Here is a 23,691-nt window from a genome sequence, read left to right on the forward strand (position 1 = left end):
CTTTAAAGACAAACAAATATATAAAAGGCTGTAAAGACTTTATTGAATGGTAGCAAATCACATGCATTATCGGGCTATATGAATCTGACGTCCTACAAACCAAGACAACAGACACCCTCTATAGGGATGAGAAAGATTAGATCATTTAGAGTCACGTATTAACATAAGAAGGTATAGCAAATCTTGTGTAAAGTGCTGGCATGAGTTCTGTCACACAGACATAGTGCAATATAACCAACAATCGGCTTTTCGCATGGCTACTACTCAAAGGCAAGATAGTGAAAACATTTAAATTCCATTTTCTCATATACATTTCTCATATCATATAGAATAATATAAATCTACTGTGCATATTTGCATTCAAGAAAATATACTTTATCTTACCAGTATAAGGGTGTATTTTCAGCACAAATCCATGCAAAGCTGTTTTTTTTTTTCTCCACAGAGACCAACCACAATGACAGAACTTCACTGTGTTAAGTAAGGTGTTATTTCATTAAGGCTTCTTCATAATGTAGTGTAATACAGGAAGAGTTAATGGTTTTCAAGACAGTAAATCTTTTTAATTGCAGCATCCACATAATACCGCTGTGACACTCTCGTGTGGCTACAAGAGGTCAGCCTTGTTTGGTCAGGTGTTGATGTGACGCAGGACACGACGCAGCGACTGTCCATCTCGTGCGGTACACATGGCAGGAAGGGGTACAGGCTCTGTCTTGTGCTCCACCACGTTGAAGTGGCACTTCTTCAGATGGTCTGACATGCTGGGGAGGTCAGTGAAACCCCAGGACAACACAGGGCTGAAGGCAGTGCTGAACCTCCACACCTGCAACAGTAAAGATAAAAGTTGGAATGAAGAGCGGATTGCATGTCAAAAATACTTTTAAATGCAATTTCCATACAATCCTCATGTAAATCTACACTCCCTGGTTTTGTTACAGCACAGCACAATCCCTCTAGCTCACAGTTAACACTTAACACACTTTGGGAAATGCACTTATTTGCCTCCTTTAATTTCTGGCTGTTTTACGTGGCATTATGTGCTGGAGTATTTATTGGCCGGGACCAGTTGCCAGACAACGACTCCAGGAAGTTACTGCTCCCAGCCAAGAAATAGTCAAATTGTGTTAGTTTTTTGTATGGATTATACAACCAAAATAGAAACTGTTAATTAGTGGCTTTAAAGGTTGGACAGAATCAGACTAGCTGTGTCTCCCCTCCAGTGTAGAGTGGTATTAATCTTCTCATCTTAACTCTTGGCAAGAAATCAAATAATGGCGTTTCCAAAGTGTCAAACTATTCCTATAAAACTTTCAATCTATACTGAAAACATACATTTTAATATTTGGGGCCACTACTCCGCAAAATCAATCCTCATTAAAACAGCTTTGTTATTTTTATTCCATGTAAGTCATGTGTATTTCATGTATTCCATTTAATGTAGAGCTGCAGTGGGACATGAGCTACTTGGAATGGTGCCTCTTACAAAAACACTGACATACAGTAAGTTTACAATACAGATTTTCTACTCACCCTATTTTTGATCTGCCATGACACAGTGCCAGGAGCACCAGGGAAAGGTCGTCGCTCCCACTGCAGGTCTACAATGCCCCTGGACTGGAGGAGACTGGCACACACCTCTCTCATAGTCCGTGACACCAACGACAGCTGGCACAGGCTGAAACTGTCCAGGAACCCAGCTATGTGCCACAGTATCTCAATGGGAAGACCACTAAATTGGTCAGACTGAGAGTCACTTGGAAGTTTTCCCCTTGGGCAAGGCTGAACCCCGAAGGACCTGAGGTGCCTGTCATGAACCACCTTGGACCCTTGGGTGGATGGGTAAAACCTCCTCTGGGAAAACGTGCAGCCGTAATATGCCAGGGGGCAGCGATGCTCCATCCAACCATTGAGACCAGCATGGATGTCACCATGGACATTTGTGAAATGGGAAGAAAACTGGTCCCGGCGGAATGACTGACCACAGACAAAGGGGAACATGTGCTGGTAGCGTGGGTTGGGAGGGAGGTAGCGGTTATGTGGGACTGCCTCAACCTCCAGAGCTTCCAGGACAAGGCCAAGGCGGAGAGTGCGGAAAGGGCTGGGGTAGGAGAGCTGGGGGGCAGCATGGTCACAGGCAGATGCGGAGGCCATGTCACCCACTCTTGTGTTGGTTACTAAGATTGCTGCAGGGAAAGTGAAAGTCTGTGTGCCGAAGTCAACATGGTAGCCATCAACATAGACTGTATCAGAGATCCTTCGACACTCTCTGGACTCCTCTAAACAGAAAAGCAGGGCTGCTGTGATCAGATCGATCTCTCCCAAACCCATGGGGTCCTCATCCTGCTCCAGGTCCGAGGTATCCACTGCCTTGTCCTCCATTTTGGGTCGCACTCTATACAGTGACCTGTCTGGGATGAAACCTATCCGTCCGTTAAGTAATGAACATTGGCCCTGGCTCCTAAAAAACTGGTAGTTGTGGTATTTGCGCTCCGTCCCATGGTTTTCTAAAAGAACTAGCCCCCTGTCCTCCAAGACCACATGACCAGCCCTTTGTGTCACACCCTGGCTGACATGCACTGGAGATGCCATTGGAGGGGTGACTGGCTCCTGAGAAACCCCAGCTTTCATGTCATCTTGCTCCACAACAGAACGGGCCGTCTCCAGACTGGCCTCCATTGCCCCAGAGAGTGGCCCATTTGTAGTGTTTAAGATCTTTTTATCTGTTCCTTTCAGAGCCCCGTTTCCTTTCAAACAGCTAGAACAAACACTTTGCTCCTCCATCTCGCTTTTATTCAAACTTTCAGCAGCTACAGGTGTTTTGTCTTCCAGTCCATTCTGAAGGTCTCCATTGCGGCTCACACGCTCTGTGCTGCTGTCAACAGAACTGGCACTGCTAGCAAATTCTAAAGCAGCGACTAAGCTTCTTGCAGTCTCAACTGTGGCCTCGTACAGTTTACTGAAGTGCTCCTCGTTCAAGCCATTAATTCCACTGATGATTTTCTCTTTTGCCGAGCCTGGTGGGGGAGGTTGTGGCTGACGTGAGGGTGATGACTGTGAAGGTGGCTCAATAAAGGTGGAAGCCTCAGTGGCCGATGTAAGCAAACCTGAGTCTGTTGCCCTGTTGTCCTTACTAACAGGGACAAGTGGCTCTCCCTCTGTGGTAGGTGCCATGGCGATCACCTTGAGGGACTCCAGTAGTGTACGCTGGTCCTGAAGGGCAAGTGCCATGTCCAGCTGCTCCACCTCCTCCACACCACGGCTCAGGCTCTCATAGGAAGTATAGTCCAGGCAGCTAATAGGCCATCTGTTCCACTCCATAGTGCAACACACCACTCCAGCTGGACACACTTCGAGGTGTGCATACATTTGGTTGCGCACCAGAGTGGCAGGGCAGCCATAGCCACTGTTTAGGCAGGGAACCCTCACCAGTGGGCACATGAGGTGGTGCTCATCAACTTTGCAGGTGTGAAATACAGCCCCACACACTAGAGGACAGGTGATAAGGTCACAAGAAATGCCTAGTTGAGGTTTGACCATGCATCGCTGGTTAACACAGGACATACAGTGAACATGGTCCCCCTCCATCTTCAGTGCGGAAGGGGTGGAAAGCTTCTGAGGGTGACTGTGTAAGAAGATCCACTGTGTCCTGCCAAATAAGAGGAAAGAGCAAATGCCGTGTCAGAGCTTGTGTCACATGACGACTATCACATGACTGGTGAGCAAACGTTTTAAAAGTTTTGCTACTAAACTATATACTCAGCTGATATATACTGTAACATTGGTAAAATAAGAAAAGAGGAGAATACTAGAAAAATTAACTAGAAAGACATGATCATAACTACAAAACATTTCGACCTAGAGTAATAACATTTAGTAACAGTATCATTGTCTAGTCACACCACATTACATAGCCAGCCCGATGAATAAATGTTACTTATTTTTATTTATTTTTTTTTTACATAAAAAAAGGGAAAAAAAGAAGCATTCTTAGACTTGCGCACATTTAAGATTGAAACTATGAAATCAGCATGATGTACCAGAGCTTTGGCCCAGTCTTGAATAGCTGCTATAATTAGTGACAACCACCAGATGTCACTGTGCTTGCTGAGATCCAAAGCTTCAAATCTTTTTAGATACAGACAGGAAGATACTCCCAAACATTAAAAGGCTGCATCTAACAAAAAAAAACAAAAGAGACAAATGTAAAAATACAATAAGTGTAAATAAAGTCCAATAAACTTTAAATGTATGGCTAATGGCCAAACATGTATTGTCATATTGCACCTGATGCTGGGATAAATAATGGAATAGATAGCGGAGATTTCTATGCTGCATAAAATCATCTGGATTTATAAAAACAAACAAACAAAAAAAAAAACAGATTAATTTTAACAGATAAGAGAAATAGATTAACCCTTTTTCAAATATTATAAAAGAGCAATGTCATCAAACATCATCCACATACATAAATTACATTACAGTGATTTATATTTAACACTCAACTTGGTATAACTATAATATTTTGTCAATCTTAGTTAATATAGTGAGATATTAACACAACAGGCTTCTTATGAAAATACTTAACAAAGTCAATGAAACAGGACTCCCAAACAAACTGAATGACTAAGCAAACCTAAATTGTCTGAGGTGCTGCTATTTTGGCTCTTTCCATGTCTACAGCCTGCACACAGAGACTGTGAAACAGCGCCCCCACTCCACCGCATGTGGAAGTCCACTGGAGTCACGTAATGCAAGTAAAAAACTGTCTCATACAAGTACCTTATTAGGAAGATTCCCAGCTCAAGAACAAGAAGGTCAAAACCTTTCCTTCCTTAAATATGGAACATATCCAGGACAGCTCCAGAAAGACCCTATTAAATCAAATAATTCATTATTAAACCTTTGGAAAGTACATTTTGCTTTATCTTAGTGAAGTAACACTGGCTGTGTGATTAGTTAAAGTTTGATTAATGTCTGTATAATTGCCTGTTTGTACAAAAGTATGATGATTTATTGTACGAGTATACCAGCTGCAAAAACAATATTCTATAAATAAATAAAAGATTAGTGTACATAGAGGATGCATACTATATATGCTATTAATATACAGTATAAAATGTGGACAATGTGGTGATAGAGAGGAGTATTTCTTTTAATACATCCAACACGGTTGCCATACAATTATATATAATTTAATGTGTAGACTGAGCACTGAGAAAGTCACTATGCCCTGCAGCTGAGGTTTCATAACAACCACCAGTGTTTAAACAATGTATGAATACATGTGAATGTTAACTAAATAAACAGGATTAAAGTCCCCTGTAAGTCTTCAGCTAGGATTATAAATGCAGCTTGCATTGACATCAGTAGCTTCACCGTGTATCACATAACAACACTGAGCCATACAGTCATATATTTAATCAGAACTACAACTGGGGGGGTGAATATCTACCACAGCAGCCTTGCTTACATTTGTTTTTTTAGCCGGCAGTCAGTCAGGTTGGCTCACTTCACTTAAAACAAATGCCCCAAATGAGGCTATAACTAAAGCTAACACAGTGCTGCAGCTAGTTAACGATGCTGAACACTTTAAGTTTACTCACAACAACAACAACAACAGCCTGCAGCTGAGACAGATAACAATAAAAGCTTCTGCTACAGTGTGCAAATAGCTCGTATTAAAACCACCCCAGCTCATGTTTTGCTATTAAACCAACTTGTTTTTACAACAATGGCCAAGCCAGCCGGCTAACAACAGCTAAGGCAAGCTCGGAAGTTCACATCAAGCAAACTTAAGCAAACATAACGTCGGGTTGGCATTGCGAGTAGCTCCTCACCTTATCGTTGTGTTGGCAGAAAGACGTGTGGTAAGGTGTGTTTGGTTTGTTATAAATATATAACGTCGTGTATAAATACAACTGGCTGTTAGTTTAGTTGCCTCTGTGGAGAAACTGCTAATGATAGCTAGCTTCAATTCTTCTCACTCAACCTCCCTGGTTTTTTTTTTTTTTTTTTTTTCTGTTCAAAACTTTATTGAACAGATTATAGCTCACTTTTACATTAATTATTAGTAAAGTGTTTATATGGCCTCCTGGATATTAAAAAAACAACAACAAAACGACCAGGACAATAAAGAAAAAATAGAAGAATAAAAAAAAATAATATTAATATAGATACTCATTTGTAAATTTAGCAAAAATGTTAAGTCTGAAAGGAAAGTTATAAATAAATAAAAGGAACTCTACACTGTTAACAGGTATTTACCCATAAAATGAAATAATTTATTTTTATTTTAAAATGTTGAAATTGTACTTTTATGTTATGAAAATGAGAAACAAATCTGACCAGTTAAATTGGGCTTTGGCAAAAAAAAAAAATTGTGCGTTTTCTACAATTAATTTCTAATATGTTTATTATCTGTGATATCTATTACCCCTATTAATTATAATCAAGCCACCAGAAATAGCTTTGCAAACAGGCTCTCTTCAGTTTATATAGATGACAGGGAAGTTATGACACATTCATGGCATGATAGTTTTAAGAGAATATATACTCACATATATTGTACAGCATATATTATCAATAAATAAATCAAACATAAAGCTCCCAATTAGCCCTACGTTTCCAGACAAATCTTTTTTTGTTTGTTTGTTTGTTTTTTTTTGGTTTATTTTAGTAACATGCAGTAACCATTAACAAACAGGAGAGGTCCCTGTTGCACCATTTTTGCGGCCTCCTTACTGGTAGTGGTCAGACCAAGCCTCATGGTTCATGGTTTAAACTGAAGGAGAAGCCACGTTTCGAGGTCGGGGTCTCCTACACAACAGCACCCCTGCAGCTGGAGGAGCTGCCTCATGGATACAACAGCAGGACAGTGCTTAGTGGTTCTGAATACACTTTTCATGAGATGCTGAAACACACTAATTCAGTCGGTCACCGTCATTACATCATATAACATCTATATACAGTATATAGTATTGTTATTATTTTATTCTATCTTGATACTTACAGACACACACAGCTGTTATATTTAGGCTATATCTCAGTCCTTGTAGACAATCCAAACTCAACTAAAATTTCTAAATGATTAATACTGTACACACATAAGCCTGTAATGGTTACATATTCTCAAATTGGGGACCACCAGGTCCTTAAGGAGGTTCCATCAAATAGTTATTTTATGGGCTAAAAGTTAGCCCATAACATTATGACCACCTGGGTACACTGGTGGTCATAATGTTATGCAGCCCCATACGCAACAAATTGTGTGTTCTGACACCTTTTTATCAGAACCAGCATTAACTGTTTCAGCAGTTTGAGCTACAGCAGCTCGTCTGTTGGTTCGGACCACACGGGCCAGCCTTCACTTCCCCACGTACATCAATAAGCCTTGGCCGCCCATGATGACCCTGTTGCCAGTTCACTTCTTTTCCTTCCTTGGAGCACTTTTGATAGGTACTGACCGCTACAGACCCAGGAACACACCACAAGAGCTGCAGTGTTGGAGATGCTCTGACCCAGTCGTCTAGCCATCACAATGTGGCCCTTGTCAAAGTCGCTCAGATCCTCATGCTGCCCATTTTTCCTGCTTCTAACACATCAACTTTGAGGACAAAATGTTCACTTGTTGCCTAATGATAACAAGATAATCAGTGTTGTTCACTTCAACCTGTCAGTGGTCATGATGTTATGGCAGATCGGTGTATTCTGTTCATAGGTTTCACTTTCTTCACTTTTAATCTGCAGTATAGACCGTTATAGACTAACTGGATCCCTGAGACTACATCTTATCAAGTACGGGTCTGCGTAGGTCCTTGACACTAAAAAGGTTGATAACTACTGACATAAACAGACAGCGTTGGGGTAACTTGTAGCTAACTAGTAAAGCTTTTGCAAGTTACCAATTACTTCATACTGGAAGAAATTGAACTATAGCAGATCTACCTATAGGGAGAAATCTAGTTTGGTAAACTAAAGCTACTTAAAAAAATGTTCAAACTACTTTGTCAAAAATTGCAAGCATAGCTCACAGGTATAAATGTAGGTTTTGTCAGTTGAGGTGGTCAGTGTCATGTATTTACTTAAGTATGACCATGGTGAATCTTCCTCTGTGTTAAATGTTAAGGCCTGCACTAAAAATTAGAGAGAAAACCAAAAGGTCTGCCATAACAAGACCATGATCCGGACTCACACATGTCACACACACACACACACACACACACAGGCTGTAGATGTCTTGTCAACCAACCCATGTGATAGATATATTAATAAAGACAATGAAGGGTGAATGGGTGGATCTTTAACTTCACCATGAATGGTGCTGGGTGCTGAAAACTCTTGCTTTCCTCTGCACGTCTTTGGGTGGTTTATAGACAACAAACCAATTATTTAGGTAGGCTAATATCCTTGTGCTGTTGTCTGTAAGCTGTCGCTTTTGTAATATATGCTATCAATCCCACCTTGATGGAAAAGGACAAATGTTGCTGAGTAAGTGCCAACTTTGTGCCAAGCAAGGCCTAACATGAGAAATAGTCCTGCCAACAGACTGACTGATGGGGTTTAGAAATGTTTGTTTATTGTTTAGATCATCCAATTTTTCACAACCATAAGCAACGACAGCCACATCAATTTTACTTAAAGAACACACCAAATTACAATATAGGCTACCTAGTCTTTAAGAGATAATTGATTGATCTCTCTGGACCAATACTGCATGATCTAAATAATAATCCTGCTTAAGGCATCACTGGAAAGCCTTGCGGTCAACCCACGCAGACCGCAGTCCTCGAATAAACCGCCGTCGCCCTTTGCCCTCAAGTGTGGCTGCAGCATCCAAGTAGTCTCTCCTTCCAAACATGTCACTTTTATTCAGGTTCAATATCAGATGCTCGCTCCCGAAGCCCGGGGCACCAGCAGTGGCAGTGTCAAAGCGACTCCTTTATAAGTTTATTTGTGATTTATACCGCCTGGCGTGAGTCACGACACGACCCTACCGCGTAAAACTGCGAGCCCCTCCGGGAGTGGGCATGTGTCTGTGCGCGGGGTGAAGTGAAGCCGTTCACTCAACGTCTTCATCACTGAGGGGCGGAGATGTTTCAGAAGTTGTGTTCGGTGACAGTAGCCTGCTGGAGTTGGTGATCCTCAACAACAATCACTGATATAAACTAAATATATACTTTATAGTCTAATGAAAACTTTGGATTCTGTAATGCAGACAAAATGTTTACCTCAAGCTGAAGAAGTGAGTAAAGCTTTATTATAGGTTGAAGAGATCATCTGAACTGAGATCTCTGATTGGCCTCCGTAGACCTAATGACTGAAATGTTATTGATGACCTTCAACCAGACGCTAGGTGGCGCGATGCAAACAGTAGACTGCTGTCCGTGGTGCTGATATCATCCACCGTATCCTTTTTCATGTTTTAGAAGCCAGAGGCCTTAAAGTAAACTCAAGGAGTAAACACATGAGATATATACCCTGAAGGACAACTTCTTATCTGCTTGTTTGTGAGCATCCTATAAACTCCCTACAGTTGTTGTTGAGTTGTCATATGATTCAAATGGTGGTTAATCAACACTCCATCTCATTTCCTCTCTCCCTCTCAAAATAACTGTCAAAACGAAAGAATTACTGTATTAAGAATCCGGATGAAGTAGCTGCACATATTTATGGGATAGTAATAATGGGACGCCTTTCATACACAATAACACAAATAAACACAGTTTTGCGAAAACATTTTTTTCCCTGCAAAAACTGACAAATTCCTATATTCATGCATGAGATAATATTAATGGGAATGCAATAATTCAGCGTAGGTAACCAACTACTTTTGCACAGAAGCTCAAATGATCCACTGTTTTTTTTTTTTAAATAATGCATTAAACGTGACAGCAGATTTAAATTTCTTTGCTGTCATCTTAGCTGTGATTAAAAAAAAAAAAAAACATTGCAGGTGCTCCCTCTAATAATGCATGTTTCTAAAGACCTGCAGACACAAGTGGTAAATACTGTAGAGAGGCGACGGTTGTTGGGGGGAGGCGGGGGTCTTCGTGTTCGAGTTGAGGGAGAGAGAGAGCGAGAGAGAGAGAGAGAGGGAGGGAGGGAGGGAGGGAGAGGGAGAGAGCGAGACTCAAGTGATACAGCCGAGGACCACGCGCTACAGAAGAGGACGAAGGCACGCGACATGTCTCAAGGATTCAGGTAAGTTTTGATGCGATAGAAACAGAAACAAACTGTGTATGACATGTATGCTGTAAGGAGGACAGTGAGAGAGATGGATGGATGAAAGGTAATATAGGCTGTTCAGGACAGATCAATTATGTTAAGCTTAGTCCTGCTGGAATATATGTGTGTTTTATATATTTTATTATTATCAACTGATGCTTCCTTCTGCTGCACAAAAGACAAGAAGAAGGGTGTAAGGGTGCGTTTAAAACATAAGCAGCCAAGGGTATCTTCTATTCATCCTCATGCAGAATTCAAATAGGAGTCTGCTGAGGGCGGGGGGGGGGTTGTAGTTTCTCTGCTTTATTGGAAACTAGCTGAGTGAAATGGAGAAGAATGTGTGTGTGTGTGAGAGGAGGACGAGCCCAGGCAACAGTCCCGAAGACGTCCTTGTAACGTGTTTGGAAAAGCGCGCTGTCCACGGTGCTGAAATCTGGTTTCCGCCTGATTTTCTCAATGGGCAGCGAGCTCAGTACTTTCAGCTCCCCCCCAACCCGGTGCACAGTGCTTACTGATTGTAATGAAACACCAGTATTTTAGAGAGAGACATGTTAAAAGTACCTGGCTGCTCCCTTCAGAGAGCCAGCCACCTGCACGGTTGGGCAAAATCCCAGTGGAGTGCAATCCTGTGCAGCTACCACTGCCCACTGATCAGTCAGGTGTGCCTTGCTCAGAGGCACCTCGATAATATAAGAGAGGTACGGGGGACTGTTGCAGCGACAGGGATGTAAATCAGGGCGTTGATGAGAAGGAGCATGCGTGTTTAGTCGACTCTCTCTACAAAACCCTAAGCACATCTGGCCTGGTTTCTCCCAGCTTACATGTCACAGCAGCGTGTCTTTATTTCTTCTGCAGGTGTGCGCGGATATGCCCCGGGTGTCGTGCTCACAGATCGTGGTCGCTGGGATAAACGTGGATGTATTGACAGACAGCGGATAGTATGCCTGCACAGTTGGCACGGCTCACGCGATGTGGCACACCATGGCACGCGTAAAGATGGGTCTCTTCGCTCTCCTGTGTCTCCACGCGTTTTTCTTCGGCGTCCTCGTGCTCTCCCACAGCAGCAGCATCTATGAGCGGTCGGCGGTCCCTCGCGCCGTGTCCCGCTCCGTGGCTCGCATGGACGGAGACGTGATCATCGGCGCGCTTTTCTCCGTCCACCACCAGCCGTCCGCGGAGAAAGTGGCAGAGCGGAAGTGCGGGGACGTCCGCGAGCAGTACGGCATCCAAAGGGTGGAGGCCATGTTCCACACGTTGGACCGGATCAACGCCGACCCTAACCTGCTCCCAAACATCAGCCTGGGCTGTGAGATCCGGGACTCATGCTGGCACTCCTCTGTCGCCCTGGAGCAGAGCATAGAGTTCATCCGGGACTCTCTCATCTCCATCCGGGATGATAAGGACGGGTCCAAATGGTGCATTGACGGCACCCCGTCCCACCAGCCTCCACCTTCCAAGAAGCCCATCGCCGGAGTGATCGGACCGGGATCCAGCTCTGTGGCCATTCAGGTGCAGAACCTCCTGCAGCTCTTCAACATCCCGCAGATCGCCTACTCTGCTACCAGCATCGACCTGAGTGACAAGACTCTGTTCAAGTACTTCCTGAGGGTCGTGCCCTCAGACACCCTCCAGGCCCGGGCCATACTGGACATTGTCAAGCGGTACAACTGGACTTATGTGTCTGCAGTGCACACTGAGGGTGAGATCCCGTCATTCACCTCTCTTACCCTCTCTGGTAGTTGGTGTATAGTGACCTCATCGTTCATTATGGTGTTTGTAATTACCCACTGTCACTGCAATGTTCCCATTCATACACTTTCTGGGAGAAAAACACAAATTTGCTGTGATAATTCATTCTGAAAATATTTAAAAGAGTCTATTTTTCAAGAGATAATAGAGATTCCGGGCATTGGATGGAGAGATTTCAAGCTGAAATATATTGAGGAGCCTGAAGAAATAATAACACATTTATGTGAAACCGCTGGCTTATTAAATAATTTCCTCAAATGCAGAGACCAACTAAATATGAGATTTGGGCCTCCATCCATAAACAGCTGCACTTTTACAATTTTATGTTAATAGTCTTTGAGTGCAACTTTCCAGGTTCTATCTTTGCCTGTTAAGAGCAACTTAGACTTCACTTCACTCTGAGGCTCTCTAGAGCAGGTAGTTACATCCGCACATATGCATTTGTAGGTGTATCTTCATTACGATTTATATGCCGTTGTCTGGAGTTTAGGGTTGTGTCGACATTACTTCAAACATCTTCCCACACATCCTGTGCATCATTGTACGGCTGTGTGAGTGCAGTTACTGACTAACCTGCACTGGGTTATGGACTGTAGAGTGTATGTAAACATTGGGTCGTCTCTCCTTTTGTTTCTCTGAGAAATATATGTACTGCTGCTCTTTCCTCCTGGCACTTTGTTATAGTTATGTTTTAGTGTGTGGAAACAAAGCTGGAGGTTTTTGTCTGTGCTATCAGAGTCACCACAGCAAGTTTTTAAAAAGTCAGTATCTAGGCAAACGCATGAGGGACCCTTTTAGCATTAACAATTTAGGTGTTAATTTGGAAATGTTAAATGAATTCCATGGTTAGGTCAGGAGGATGATGAAAAATGGCATCACTGTTTCATCAGATACATAACAATTAAACGTCTTATCTCCTCAGAAACCCTGGCGATAATAGTTTTCAGGAATTCATACCATGATGGGCTTTCTTTTTGAGAACTATTTTGGTAATTTGGTCATCTGAACAGCACAACTGTGTATTATGGTGGAGACAGGAGGTAAAAGGGAGATAGGGGTTGGGTAGACAGAGTAATTACCGAGAAGTGAATTATGGCCGTAGCTTTTCATTAAAGTCTTAGTGAAACACAGTCAGTGATGTGCACCCAAATTATGACTGACAGGCTACATTACCCAGGATCCCCCCTGAGGAGCTGTGGACTCACAGGGAGTGTAAAACTTATTTGGAAAGTCCTATTATAGTCGTGTGTTGGGGAGGGGCTTTGTCACAGGTTGCTATTAGATAGATGAAGAGAGGGAGTTAGGGAGCTGTAGTACCTGGAGGAATAACTAGGTGGCGTCAGCTGTCTGACCTTCAACATACCTACAAGAGGATCCTCTTGGGACTGAAGTCATAATTTAAGAGTAATGAAAGACCAGTCAGGGGAAGGATGGATTTGATTGCAGGCAACATCATTTACCCAACAGGCTACAGTGAGCGTTAAAAATAGGATACTTTCCAAAAAAATAAATTCAAGTCAAAACTAGTTTATTTTTTTTTATTTTTTTACATATTTCGTGAATATAAACCCTGACACTGACTATAAGTTCAGTTTTGTCAGAGACAACAGCTGAGAAGTTTGGAGCCATAGTAAATATATAGAGAGCTTTCTTATCATAATTTGTCTGATGCAGCCTTTACCCTGACCTTTGAAGAGTCATATGTAAATCAACTTGTTTGTTTTGCTCTATCTTTAGTTATCTCTGAAATGATGGTCACGACTGGCTTAAGCCTATGAGTTTTCCCTCTCCACCACCTTATACAAGTTATAAATGCAGCTTGTTCCCGTAGCAACAGCAAGGGCTGTGAAATTGCATAAATTACCTGTCCCGATTATCATCAGTCTGGTAGGAATACTCAAAGCATTTTTTTTTGGCGGTCATTGTCAAATGGGCTGTCAACTAATGCACCACCACCCACCTGTCTCACAGCCTAGATGGAAAGAGTAAAATAATTGGATATCATTATTTCCATTTAGCAGTGGGAGAATGAAATGAGGCAACTGAAAATATCATCAAAGGACTATTGGAAAACCAACACATGGGCCCATTGTGTGCCAGTGTAAATGCATTACTGTGATGCCTATTTCAGCTGCTGTCCTCCTTGCTCTATGGAGCCAAGCCATGCACAGACAGAGTGTCCATTCTTCATCACCAATATAAGGGGAAGGTTGCTCGGAGGCCCTCAGGAACCTGGCCTTCCATCAAGGCAATTGCACAACAAATGTTTCCAGATTTTTACGGATTGGCGCTGTTAATTTCCTTTTGACAACATGCACACAGACACATGTTCAAGCATGCACAAGTGATTGGATGTCTGTGTAATCCAGCCTCTCGTGCTAAAGAGCCGTGGGGCTTTCACAATCCAGATCATGACACATTAGTCAATCACTGCGGTCCGAATGGAAATAGAAGATTTAGACTCAAACAGATTTGCAGGGCTCTTGATTGGGATGGTGTGCAGTTAGACAAGAATAGCCATCTTCACCCCCTTCTGGCTTTGATTGCAATCAGTTGCCAGTAAACTCTCTGACACTCATCAGCGGCTCAGCGCTTCAGATCAGTCTGGACTTCACACACTGAACAACGGCTGAGGGGTGCGCTTTAAGCATAACATTGAATATCCATCAGTGATGTTATTAGGAATGTATGGCTGAAAGCAATTTCTCGCGCTGTTTAATAATGTCAATGTGTTTTTTCAAGTAACGAGGCATGTAATGCTTTTCCATCACTGAAACATTTATCATGTCACTAACAATGAGAGAACAATGCTCCATGTCTTCAGCTCACAGCCAATGCATTATCCATATCCACAAAGGCTAATTGAAGAAATGGGATTACCAGACAGTGAAAATACATTGCAGAAGGAAATTGTTTTATTGTTTAATTTCACTAAGGACAGAATCTTGTCTGAGTTCTCAGTATTTAATAACAGTCTATTTTCTATCACCTTTAGGAAACTATGGGGAGAGTGGCATGGAGGCTTTCAAGGAGCTGGCCTCTCAGGAAGGCTTATGCATTGCCCACTCGGACAAGATCTACAGTAATGCGGGGGAGAAGCACTACGATCGCCTTTTGAGGAAACTACGGGAACGTCTTCCCAAAGCTCGCGTAGTGGTGTGTTTCTGCGAGGGCATGACTGTCCGAGGTCTCCTGATGGCCATGAGGAGACTGGGCGTGTTTGGGGAGTTTCTACTCATTGGCAGGTATGGATGTATTTTTTTATTTTTATTATTACCTTTTGATTCACAGTTGAGAGCCTCTCTCTGGATGGCAGGAAATCAGTTAACAGGCTGGAACACCGTGAGATGCTGCGTTGTCTTCCTGATGTGCATGTCACCAAGGCAACCAAGAAGAATTAGACCACATACCAACAGCACTGAATAGAAATGTTCTCCAGCAATGAATAATTGGTATTTCTGTCACAGACACAGAACTAGAGAGGGAAACAATGCCTCCAGCCCATTCTCTTCTTTTTTCGGATGTCTCTTATTTGGTTTTTCAAGGCAATGGTAGTTATTTTGCATTTAGCAATCAATAAGAAACACACACATATATTTGACCACACAAAGACCATATCAAATCCATATGAATCTCTCTTTTTGGGATTACACCTTCTTTCTAGATATTCACTTCATTTTTTCTCTCCATTTTCTCCTCTTCCTCTCTTTCTCTGTCTGTTAGTCAGTGTTGAGTGACAGTGACTGACTGTAGCTGTAATCTTAGTCATTAGAAAAGGGCAAGTAGAGTCGTCTCACACACTTTTACAACAGCACATTACACCATGAAATAGCCCTCGGGGAACATTCACACTTGTCAGTAAAAGCCACAGCAACCTTGATGCTACTTTTCAGTTCATTCATGCAATATCTTTGCCCCATCATTTCAGAGAGGGAGGAGGTTTCTGGCATAGGTCTGTTGTAGGGTGGTTGTCAGCCGTAGGTTACAGGAAGAGGACATTAATAAGACAGCTACGGATGGCAGAAGCTTGTAGCCTAGCTTAGCAGTATTCGTTGGAGATTTGCTGAACACTGCATGAGTGCAGCTCAAATTCAGAGCCATCATCTTCTAACAGGAAGAGCCTGAGGGACACAATACAGGACAGTCACTTCCATCTTTATTGTGTTTGTGCATATTGAATTGTTCACATTTTAGCTTGCATTACTCTGAATGTCCAAAGGTTAGGATGTGTACCTTTTTACATAAAAAATGGTAAAATCAGGTTCCAATGTCAATTGCATGCAAGAAGTAATTTGTTTTTGTTGGGCCCTTGGTAGATGCTACCATATTGAAGAATTGACAATGCACAATCTGGAGACATATTTACAATACACAGAAGATGCTCTGTATATTAAAGATGTTCATAATTCATTAAGTTTAATGAAATTTCTCTGATTGTGAATAACAAATTTCTGGTGTCGGTCTCTTTAGTAGTTGGATTACAAATATTTTGAAGAGGTGTAATGTTATCACCACTTTTTTTTTGTTGTTGTTGTTTTTTTTCTTATTGCCAATAAATCCCATAAAAAGACCAAAACCTACTAAGAAGTCTTGCATGTGTAGCCAAAGCCTTGTTTAGTTTCCAAATGTATATTAATCCTCAGATGAAAAAAAAGTCCCCAAGAAATGTGCTATCTACACTAGTTCCCAGGAAATTACCAGCCTAGAAAAAGAGACTATATATTTTTGGCAACTTCAGTATGAAACAAGCTGAGAACCACAAAAGCGAGGAGAAGTGGGAGAGCATTGTGATACGGATTAACACAGTGTCGGTTTTGGTCTTTTTAAGAAATTTGTTGACAGTAAGAAAAAGAAAAAACACAGAAAAACATCAAATTGACTACACAGCTACAGTATCTACTTCATGTGGAGTACAGCACCTTTTTGCCAGGTACACACGTACCTAAAATTCTCCTGTGTAATAGACACCCTTCTATTGGCAGGCACTGAGGGATTTGTTTCTTGTCATTGCCATTATCCTTGAAGAAGCATTTCCTATTTCCTGTAATATCTCCCAGTGGTAGAAATGAAGAGAAGGCAAGTGCTGCTCTTAACAGCCCGTGTTTATGTTGTATGTGTTATATTCAATGCATACGTGCATATTTAACTTCTTGGCAAGGGAAGGCTTTTCAGATGCAGAACATGCCTTTTAAATTATCCATCATAATGACACTCTCGGGTTGCATTCATTCCCATATCTCTACCTTTCTCTTGCCTCCATAGGAGATGGGAAAGTGGGTCTTTTTTTAGCTTTTGTGGAAGTCTCCATGGGCAGAAGAAATGCTTCTGGGTCAGAGAGAGAGATAGGGAGAAGGATATAGAGAGACAGACTGTGTAAAAATGATAGAGTAAGTCTGGGCCAACACAGATGCCAAGCCATGTGTGTGTTTCCTGGCATGTAGTGGACAAGTGAATGAAGCTGGCAAACAGGTATTAGCTCAACAAAGGGGAGCTTGTATTCTTAATTTGTGTTTTCACTTCTAAAGAATCCTCTTGTATGAAGTGTGTTTGTGTGAGAGTTGGAAGAATGTAAGAGACACAAAGACAAAGAGATCAATCTGTCATTCTTACATTGAACATCTAACACACTTGCAGTCTCTCTTTTATTACTGACAAAAAGGCACAGTGGACAGAAGTTCAAAAATATGCAACTGAAGTCTTTTTGACATTTAAGGTGCTATAATCAATATTTTTTATATTAATAATGCATGAAATGACTGCATGTTTGTGAAAAGGTTCACTTTTAGTGATGAACCCAACTCTGCAGTTCCTCTCTGCTCTACCAAGCTTTTTAATGTCTTCCAGCTAACTGTTTTGGGTTATGGCCTGCAACTTTTACTGTTCTGGTTCACCCTCACTGCTCTCATCAGCATTGTTTGCAGATGCAGGAGGCAGCTGTTTTTAGTGAAAAGGCTCTAAAAACCCACTGCATACTATCTGCACAGCATCAAACAGCAGATATAGTTAGTAACTATAGTGGAGCATTGTTCATTGGGTGGCCAGAAACAAATTAATGCTATGAATGTTCTCTGCGTCTGTCAAATGTATAATGTCAGTGTTGTGTTTACAGCTAGTTTCCACTGCACCGGAGTTAAAAACCAGTAAACAGATTTAAACAATTAACTGGTGCTGCCTCTTGCTTGCATATTAAAATTTGATTTTGAAACACATTCATATTTAATGGCAAAAACATAATTCTTGTTGCTTTTAAACAAAAAATACATCACTTACTGTGTAGCTTTACAATGTCACTATTTCAGTGTACTGTCTTATATCACAACAAATCACAAAAGCCAACTGAGTAAGTCTTAATTCAAGCTAAATGTTTCATAACACTACAAACTGATAAAAATGAAAAGTTGATGATTTACCCTGAAAAATGTAAGCACATGCATCTTTAAAATCACCAACTAATGACTGAAATGGTGACAGAACAAACAAATGTATGAAGAACATTATCATTATCAGTCCAAATTTCTTCTTCAGCAAATCCCATCATTCCACTTAGTGTAATAATTTAAATGTCAAAGCACCGCACCAAAATGCATCACACCTCATCACAGTCTGCTAGCTCACAATACTGTGCCCTATTACAATGCTCCATTTGAGGATATTAGTGTGTTAATTATAGCACTAAGTCATCATAGTCAGTATAATTCAGTCCCTTGGCACTTGTTGTTTGGTGACATATGGTTGAACGCCAGGGACTGCTATCATTGGCGTAACTCGTGGGAAACTACAGTGATTGGTCAAATCCGTGGTGATTGGACAAAATTGCACGGTTACACAGAATTCCCAAGGATTGATTGAATTGTTGCGATCGCGACATCCTGGAGGGACTTTGTAAAGATAACAAGGTTTTTGCAGAAGGTTCCATCAAAATCACTAAAGCAGTGAGACGGTTATTGCCTTATATGTCTCCTTGACCTTTTGTATCTCCCCCATTTTAATGCACTTGGCTCACACAAACAGAACTGCATAAGATTTGGCAGTATTGTGGTTTTTCCACCACATCTCATGTGGAGATGATCATAGAACACCACAGAGGCAGGCAAAAGCTCTACACAGCAGTGGCTACATAAACTACAAGTAGACATGCAGAGAGTTTTGAATCGGAGAGCTTTGTTTTTGCCGCTCGACTAACCTGCTCTTCAGACAAGAGCCAGGTGTGGCAGCGTGCTCGACCCACTTTATCCCTGACCTGCAGACTCTACTCTGCATCACTTCAACACCCACTCTGCTGTGCTATTGTCAGTCAGAGGGGCTCGTGCCTTTCTCGCTCTGTGTGATGTCAATCATGGTTTTGCCAATCAGCTGCCTCCATTACTCTACGACTGCACACGCACACACATAAAGAGACAACATTTATTCCATGCGTACACCCTGGCGCAAAATACAGACACACGTTCCCGACATAGATTATCCACTTCATTCCAATCAAGACATCGATGTCCGCCTTCTTGTTTTGTTCAAGCACATTTCGAAATGATTCTTTGAGATGAGAAACGCACTCTGCTTAGACAGAAGCAGGAAGCACAGGAAATGTATTCATATAACCTTACTTCACTTTTAAAAACAGAAATTATTGTATGAGCAGGAAGCTGGATGGTGAAAGATGAGGCGAGTCAGTCAGTTCTGCAGTAGGTTGGTTGAAGATAGGTGGGTGTAGACTTTGGCTGTGGAGTCCACAGATTAAGGTGGAGAACCCACCACGAGAGTGTAAACGAAAGAGTGAGACAGCGGGAGAAAGGGAGGAGATACGAGAGTATGGTTTGAAATAGAGTGTTTGTTTATCATCACTGATCTGGTGAATGTTTGTAGATAAGTTGAAGGATGTGATGCTCATAAAACAAGACAATGCTCACAGGAAAAATGACCCTCAAATGTCTAATTTAATATGTGTTTATGTTAACTGGACAAGATTCTGAGGTACAGTAGAAATAGTGCAATGTAGTTCACAAGGAGAAGTGTGGGGTGGATATATGGGTCAATAAAGCATGTGACTTTGAAGCACACTTTGTTGATCTTAAAGCTGCACTGTTGAATATTTTTCTATTAACATTGGATAAAATGACTATGTGTAATGTGAAGGGTGTAGCTTGTAGTTATGAAGCAACCTAATTTCCAGCAACAGTTGTTTTCAGCGAAAAAAGCTAGAGTCTAAAGAGCCAAGTATTTCCCTCTGGAGTTGGTAGAGACCAAAAAGGAAACAGAGAGAGAATATTGGACCAGAAACACAACCTCAAATGCATGCTAATGTTGCTCTGTATCCGCTGGATGCGTAAATAATGTAAAGTATGTCAATAAATATGTCAGTGGTGTGTTTAAAGCTTGTTGTGCTGTCAAGTGGGCAATAAAAAACTGTTACAAAGTAGGCAAATCTTAACCATAGTGGTAGCAGATCAGAAAAAAAGGTTATCTGAGTCATTTTTGTAATCATCATATGTAATTGGAGCCCGTTGTTCTCCGGCGTCAACGTCGCTGATTATCATATCTTCATTCAAACTTGATGAGCATTTCACCCTTACCTTGTTTAATGATAATTGATAATGTCACTGCTTGTATTGCATGCGATGGATGAAACCTGCTCAAATTCAACATCGCTTTCGTAAGCCTTGCAAATAACTTCAGCCTTAAAATGAATTTTCAAAGTTTTGCTTTACCTTTCATAAACTATCCAAGACCAAATTCAGCATGTGATAGTTGGCATGACAAAATGAATTAGCACATCAAGCCTCAAAATTTTTTCTCAAAGCCTCTTTGAAGTTGGTATAGCTTTTCAGTGGAAGAATTTAGGACATAACTCAGAAATCAGTCTCACCATAGGGAGGAATAATTTTGTCCATCCAAGAGCAAGCGACAGCTACAGATGAACATAATAGACATTATGAGTGCAGCCACAAAACTGGTAGAGGGGAGTTATTAAGCTACACTGGGGAGACCAGGAAGTTGTTTGACTTTATCTTAGTGTTCAAACCACTCTTAAATTTATTTATCACTGTGAGGGAACATGAGGGAACACTGTGTGCTACACACAGTAGAGTGCACTTGATGCTGTGAAATGGCCAGATTCCTTGCCTGTTATTTGACAACAGAGAGCTGTACACACAATGGTTCCCAGGAGATGGCTGCCCATATTATTACAGATCCACCACCACCACCATGTTACTGTCAGTGTGCTTCGGCCCATGCTTGCAACCAAGTCTTTTTGTCGATGTTGCTCCATTTAGAGATTATGTTTGTCAAAATCCTTTACTTTATCACCAGAATAATTTTAATATATATATATATAGTCTTTCAGGTACTTCAGTTTACTTACAAAGAAACATGCTTATAAAACCAATATATTTGCGTTTTATAACTGTATAACCAATTACTTAACAGGGACACTTGACAGGAATGAAATGTACCAGCTATCTGATCTGTTGGCACAAAGAAGTTTTCTCTCTCCTAATTTGACAACAATTCAATGCATAGCATACCCATTCTGAACAGGAAGAATTTAGAATTTGGGCACACACCCAAAAGTAACTCAGCTGTCTGCCTCACCTTGCACATTCATGGTTTAACAATGAGGAATCACTGAGTCAGTGCTGGTTCTGAAATAAAAAGAGGGGATACATGCAGATACCTGTATTCTTTCTTGAGTCATAAGAGGATCAACAGCTGCACAGAAAACAATCATCAGTACATCTAAAAAATGTGGTTTCTCTGACATTTGTGAGGTACACCAAACGCGACTGCTTGCAAAACTAAAATTTGCAAATCTTTGTGAATTGCAGCTGTGACCTTTTGGAGGAAATACTCAAGACAATTTTTTGCAAAAATGCCACAGAAAAGTGTCCACCAATTCTTGAAGGCCCCAAGGTCATGCTAACTCGGAAAAGTGAGGGTGACACACACCATTACTGCTGCAGCAGAGAGAGCCATGTTAGATATTTTTCAAAGAGCAGTGAAATAAGAAGTTTCAATGATTCATAAACTGGATTTTCACATTCTTCATAGCGTGATAGAACATGTCTTTGAGCTGACACAAATGAACATATCTGGCAGCGAGCGTGTGTTTTTAACTAAGGTTTTCTCTGAGGCGAATGCCATTAAACTCTCTCTCAGTTAAAGTATTACAGTAAATCTCTGAATCCTGACTGAATTTCCACCTACTCAGTTATATAAAGAAATTGCCATGAAATCATTTTTGCAGCTTTGAACACTAGATATACATCTACTGTACAGTGTCGTCGTGTTGTCATTGCCTCTCTGCCTGTTTCCCAGCACCGCGCCTAGTTTCTGAATGGCAGCATGGAGTGAACCCACCTACCCATTTGCCCGCCTGCTTGCTCACTTGCAATTAGCAGCGTTCATTTTCTCTCTCCCTCTAATGCTGCTTGAATGCTGTTATTACTAAACATCATTTGCATAAGCTGCTTTTCCACATGTAACACTCATTTCTGCCTCAGCCTTACACACACCAATTTTGGTCTGGGTCTCATTTTGAATGCTTGATTGTTTGGTTTTTGTTTTAATTTTGATTCCTGACAAAATGGACACTGAGACAGGAATGCGGATGTTCTGCCTCTGTAATGTCTTGGCACAAGTCATTAACAGGGTATGACTGTGTCTTTTGAGACTGCGCTGAGGTGCAAAGCTGTGAACCCGTATTGTGTGTGTCACATGCATTTCTGCATTTGGCTGTCCTGTTTGATTTTCTGCAACAAGGGGACTCAGGTTTTGCTCTGAGCTTGAATAAATGAAACGTTTAGGGAGCCAGAGAGAGAGAGAGAAAGAGGAGTTGTGGCGCGACACATTTAGCTGCCTTTTTCCTGTCATCTCTAAGGCTTTCATCTCCTACCCATCGCAGGAAGGAGAAGCGCGGAGGATGTGGAATACTGCCTATTGACTTCTTCTTGCAAGTAATTTGGCAAATAGCGGGGCATGAGCAAAAAGAGACCTCATCTCTGGCAACAGCACCGGCAACAGCGCCAAAATAAATTAGTATCTTTCTCATCCAGAATTGTGGATGTACAAGGGGTTAAAACAAAATGTTTGTTGCTATGCTTTGGAGTAATCCATCCTTCAAAAATTCTTCTGAATCAAATGTTTTAAAATATATTCAGATTTCTGAAAATTGTTTGGATAACAAGATCAAGGAAATTTAAGACTGCAGAAAATGATGATGAAGATAAACACTGTTTCCGCTTAAATAAAAAGAAGGGATGATTGCTTTACTTGCTTTTATTTCAGGACTGCTTAGCCTAAAATGACAAGCAGGTTTTTCTGCTTATCTATAATTCCCCTTGAGATGTGTGTGGCATGATAGCCACGCCCGACAACGTGCTGCACCCTTACGCTAAGCTCACTTTGCAGAAGCATCATTAGGCTTCCAGTTGGAGCACAATAGCAACTGTTACATTAGCAATGAATGTATAGATTCAGAGAGCGGGTGGTGGAGGGGCTGCCCTTTTGACCCTGTGCGAAGAACTCTACATGTAAGTTTAGCAAAGGTTTACTGGGGCACATCATGCAGAAATCAGACTCAATATCATTTTTGTTAGCAGGACAGGATTTACTGTACCACTGGAATAAAAGGCTCTGTGTGCTGCTTGTGCTACAGTCGCCATGGAGATTTTGTTTGGGCTCATGACAGAGTTGGTGTGATCGTCTCACTGCAGATCTGTC

At 41.5% G+C, this 23,691-nt stretch overlaps 2 protein-coding genes across 4 annotated transcripts in view; one reads left to right on the forward strand and one right to left on the reverse strand.

The window, feature by feature from the left end:
- Positions 1-21: 21 nt before the first annotated feature.
- Positions 22-5,994, reverse strand: LOC127368074 (F-box only protein 30). Of its 2 annotated transcripts, XM_051408517.1 has the most exons (5): positions 5,841-5,994; positions 4,783-4,874; positions 4,041-4,177; positions 1,534-3,649; positions 22-826 (listed from the first exon to the last, which is right to left on the reverse strand). In XM_051408517.1, the coding sequence occupies exons 4-5, from the start codon at positions 3,586-3,588 to the stop codon at positions 632-634; spliced, it is 2,250 nt and encodes a 749-aa protein (XP_051264477.1). In that variant the 5' UTR covers positions 3,589-3,649; positions 4,041-4,177; positions 4,783-4,874; positions 5,841-5,994; the 3' UTR covers positions 22-631. The 2 variants fall into 2 exon arrangements, with proteins under 2 accessions (XP_051264477.1, XP_051264476.1); XM_051408516.1 differs by lacking the exon at positions 4,041-4,177.
- A 4,113-nt stretch (positions 5,995-10,107) lies between these two features.
- Positions 10,108-23,691, forward strand: part of grm1a (glutamate receptor, metabotropic 1a) — a 32,789-nt gene continuing 19,205 nt past the window's right edge. For both annotated transcript variants that reach the window (XM_051408514.1, XM_051408515.1), the window contains exons 1-3: positions 10,108-10,203; positions 11,083-11,926; positions 14,972-15,221. In XM_051408514.1, coding sequence (XP_051264474.1) covers positions 11,197-11,926; positions 14,972-15,221 — 980 coding nt within the window. In that variant the 5' untranslated portion in view covers positions 10,108-10,203; positions 11,083-11,196. The remainder of the gene's footprint in view (positions 10,204-11,082; positions 11,927-14,971; positions 15,222-23,691) is intronic.

Source organism: Dicentrarchus labrax, unplaced genomic scaffold (genome assembly GCF_905237075.1).
Source record: "Dicentrarchus labrax unplaced genomic scaffold, dlabrax2021, whole genome shotgun sequence".
NCBI classification, from domain to species: Eukaryota; Metazoa; Chordata; class Actinopteri; family Moronidae; genus Dicentrarchus; species Dicentrarchus labrax.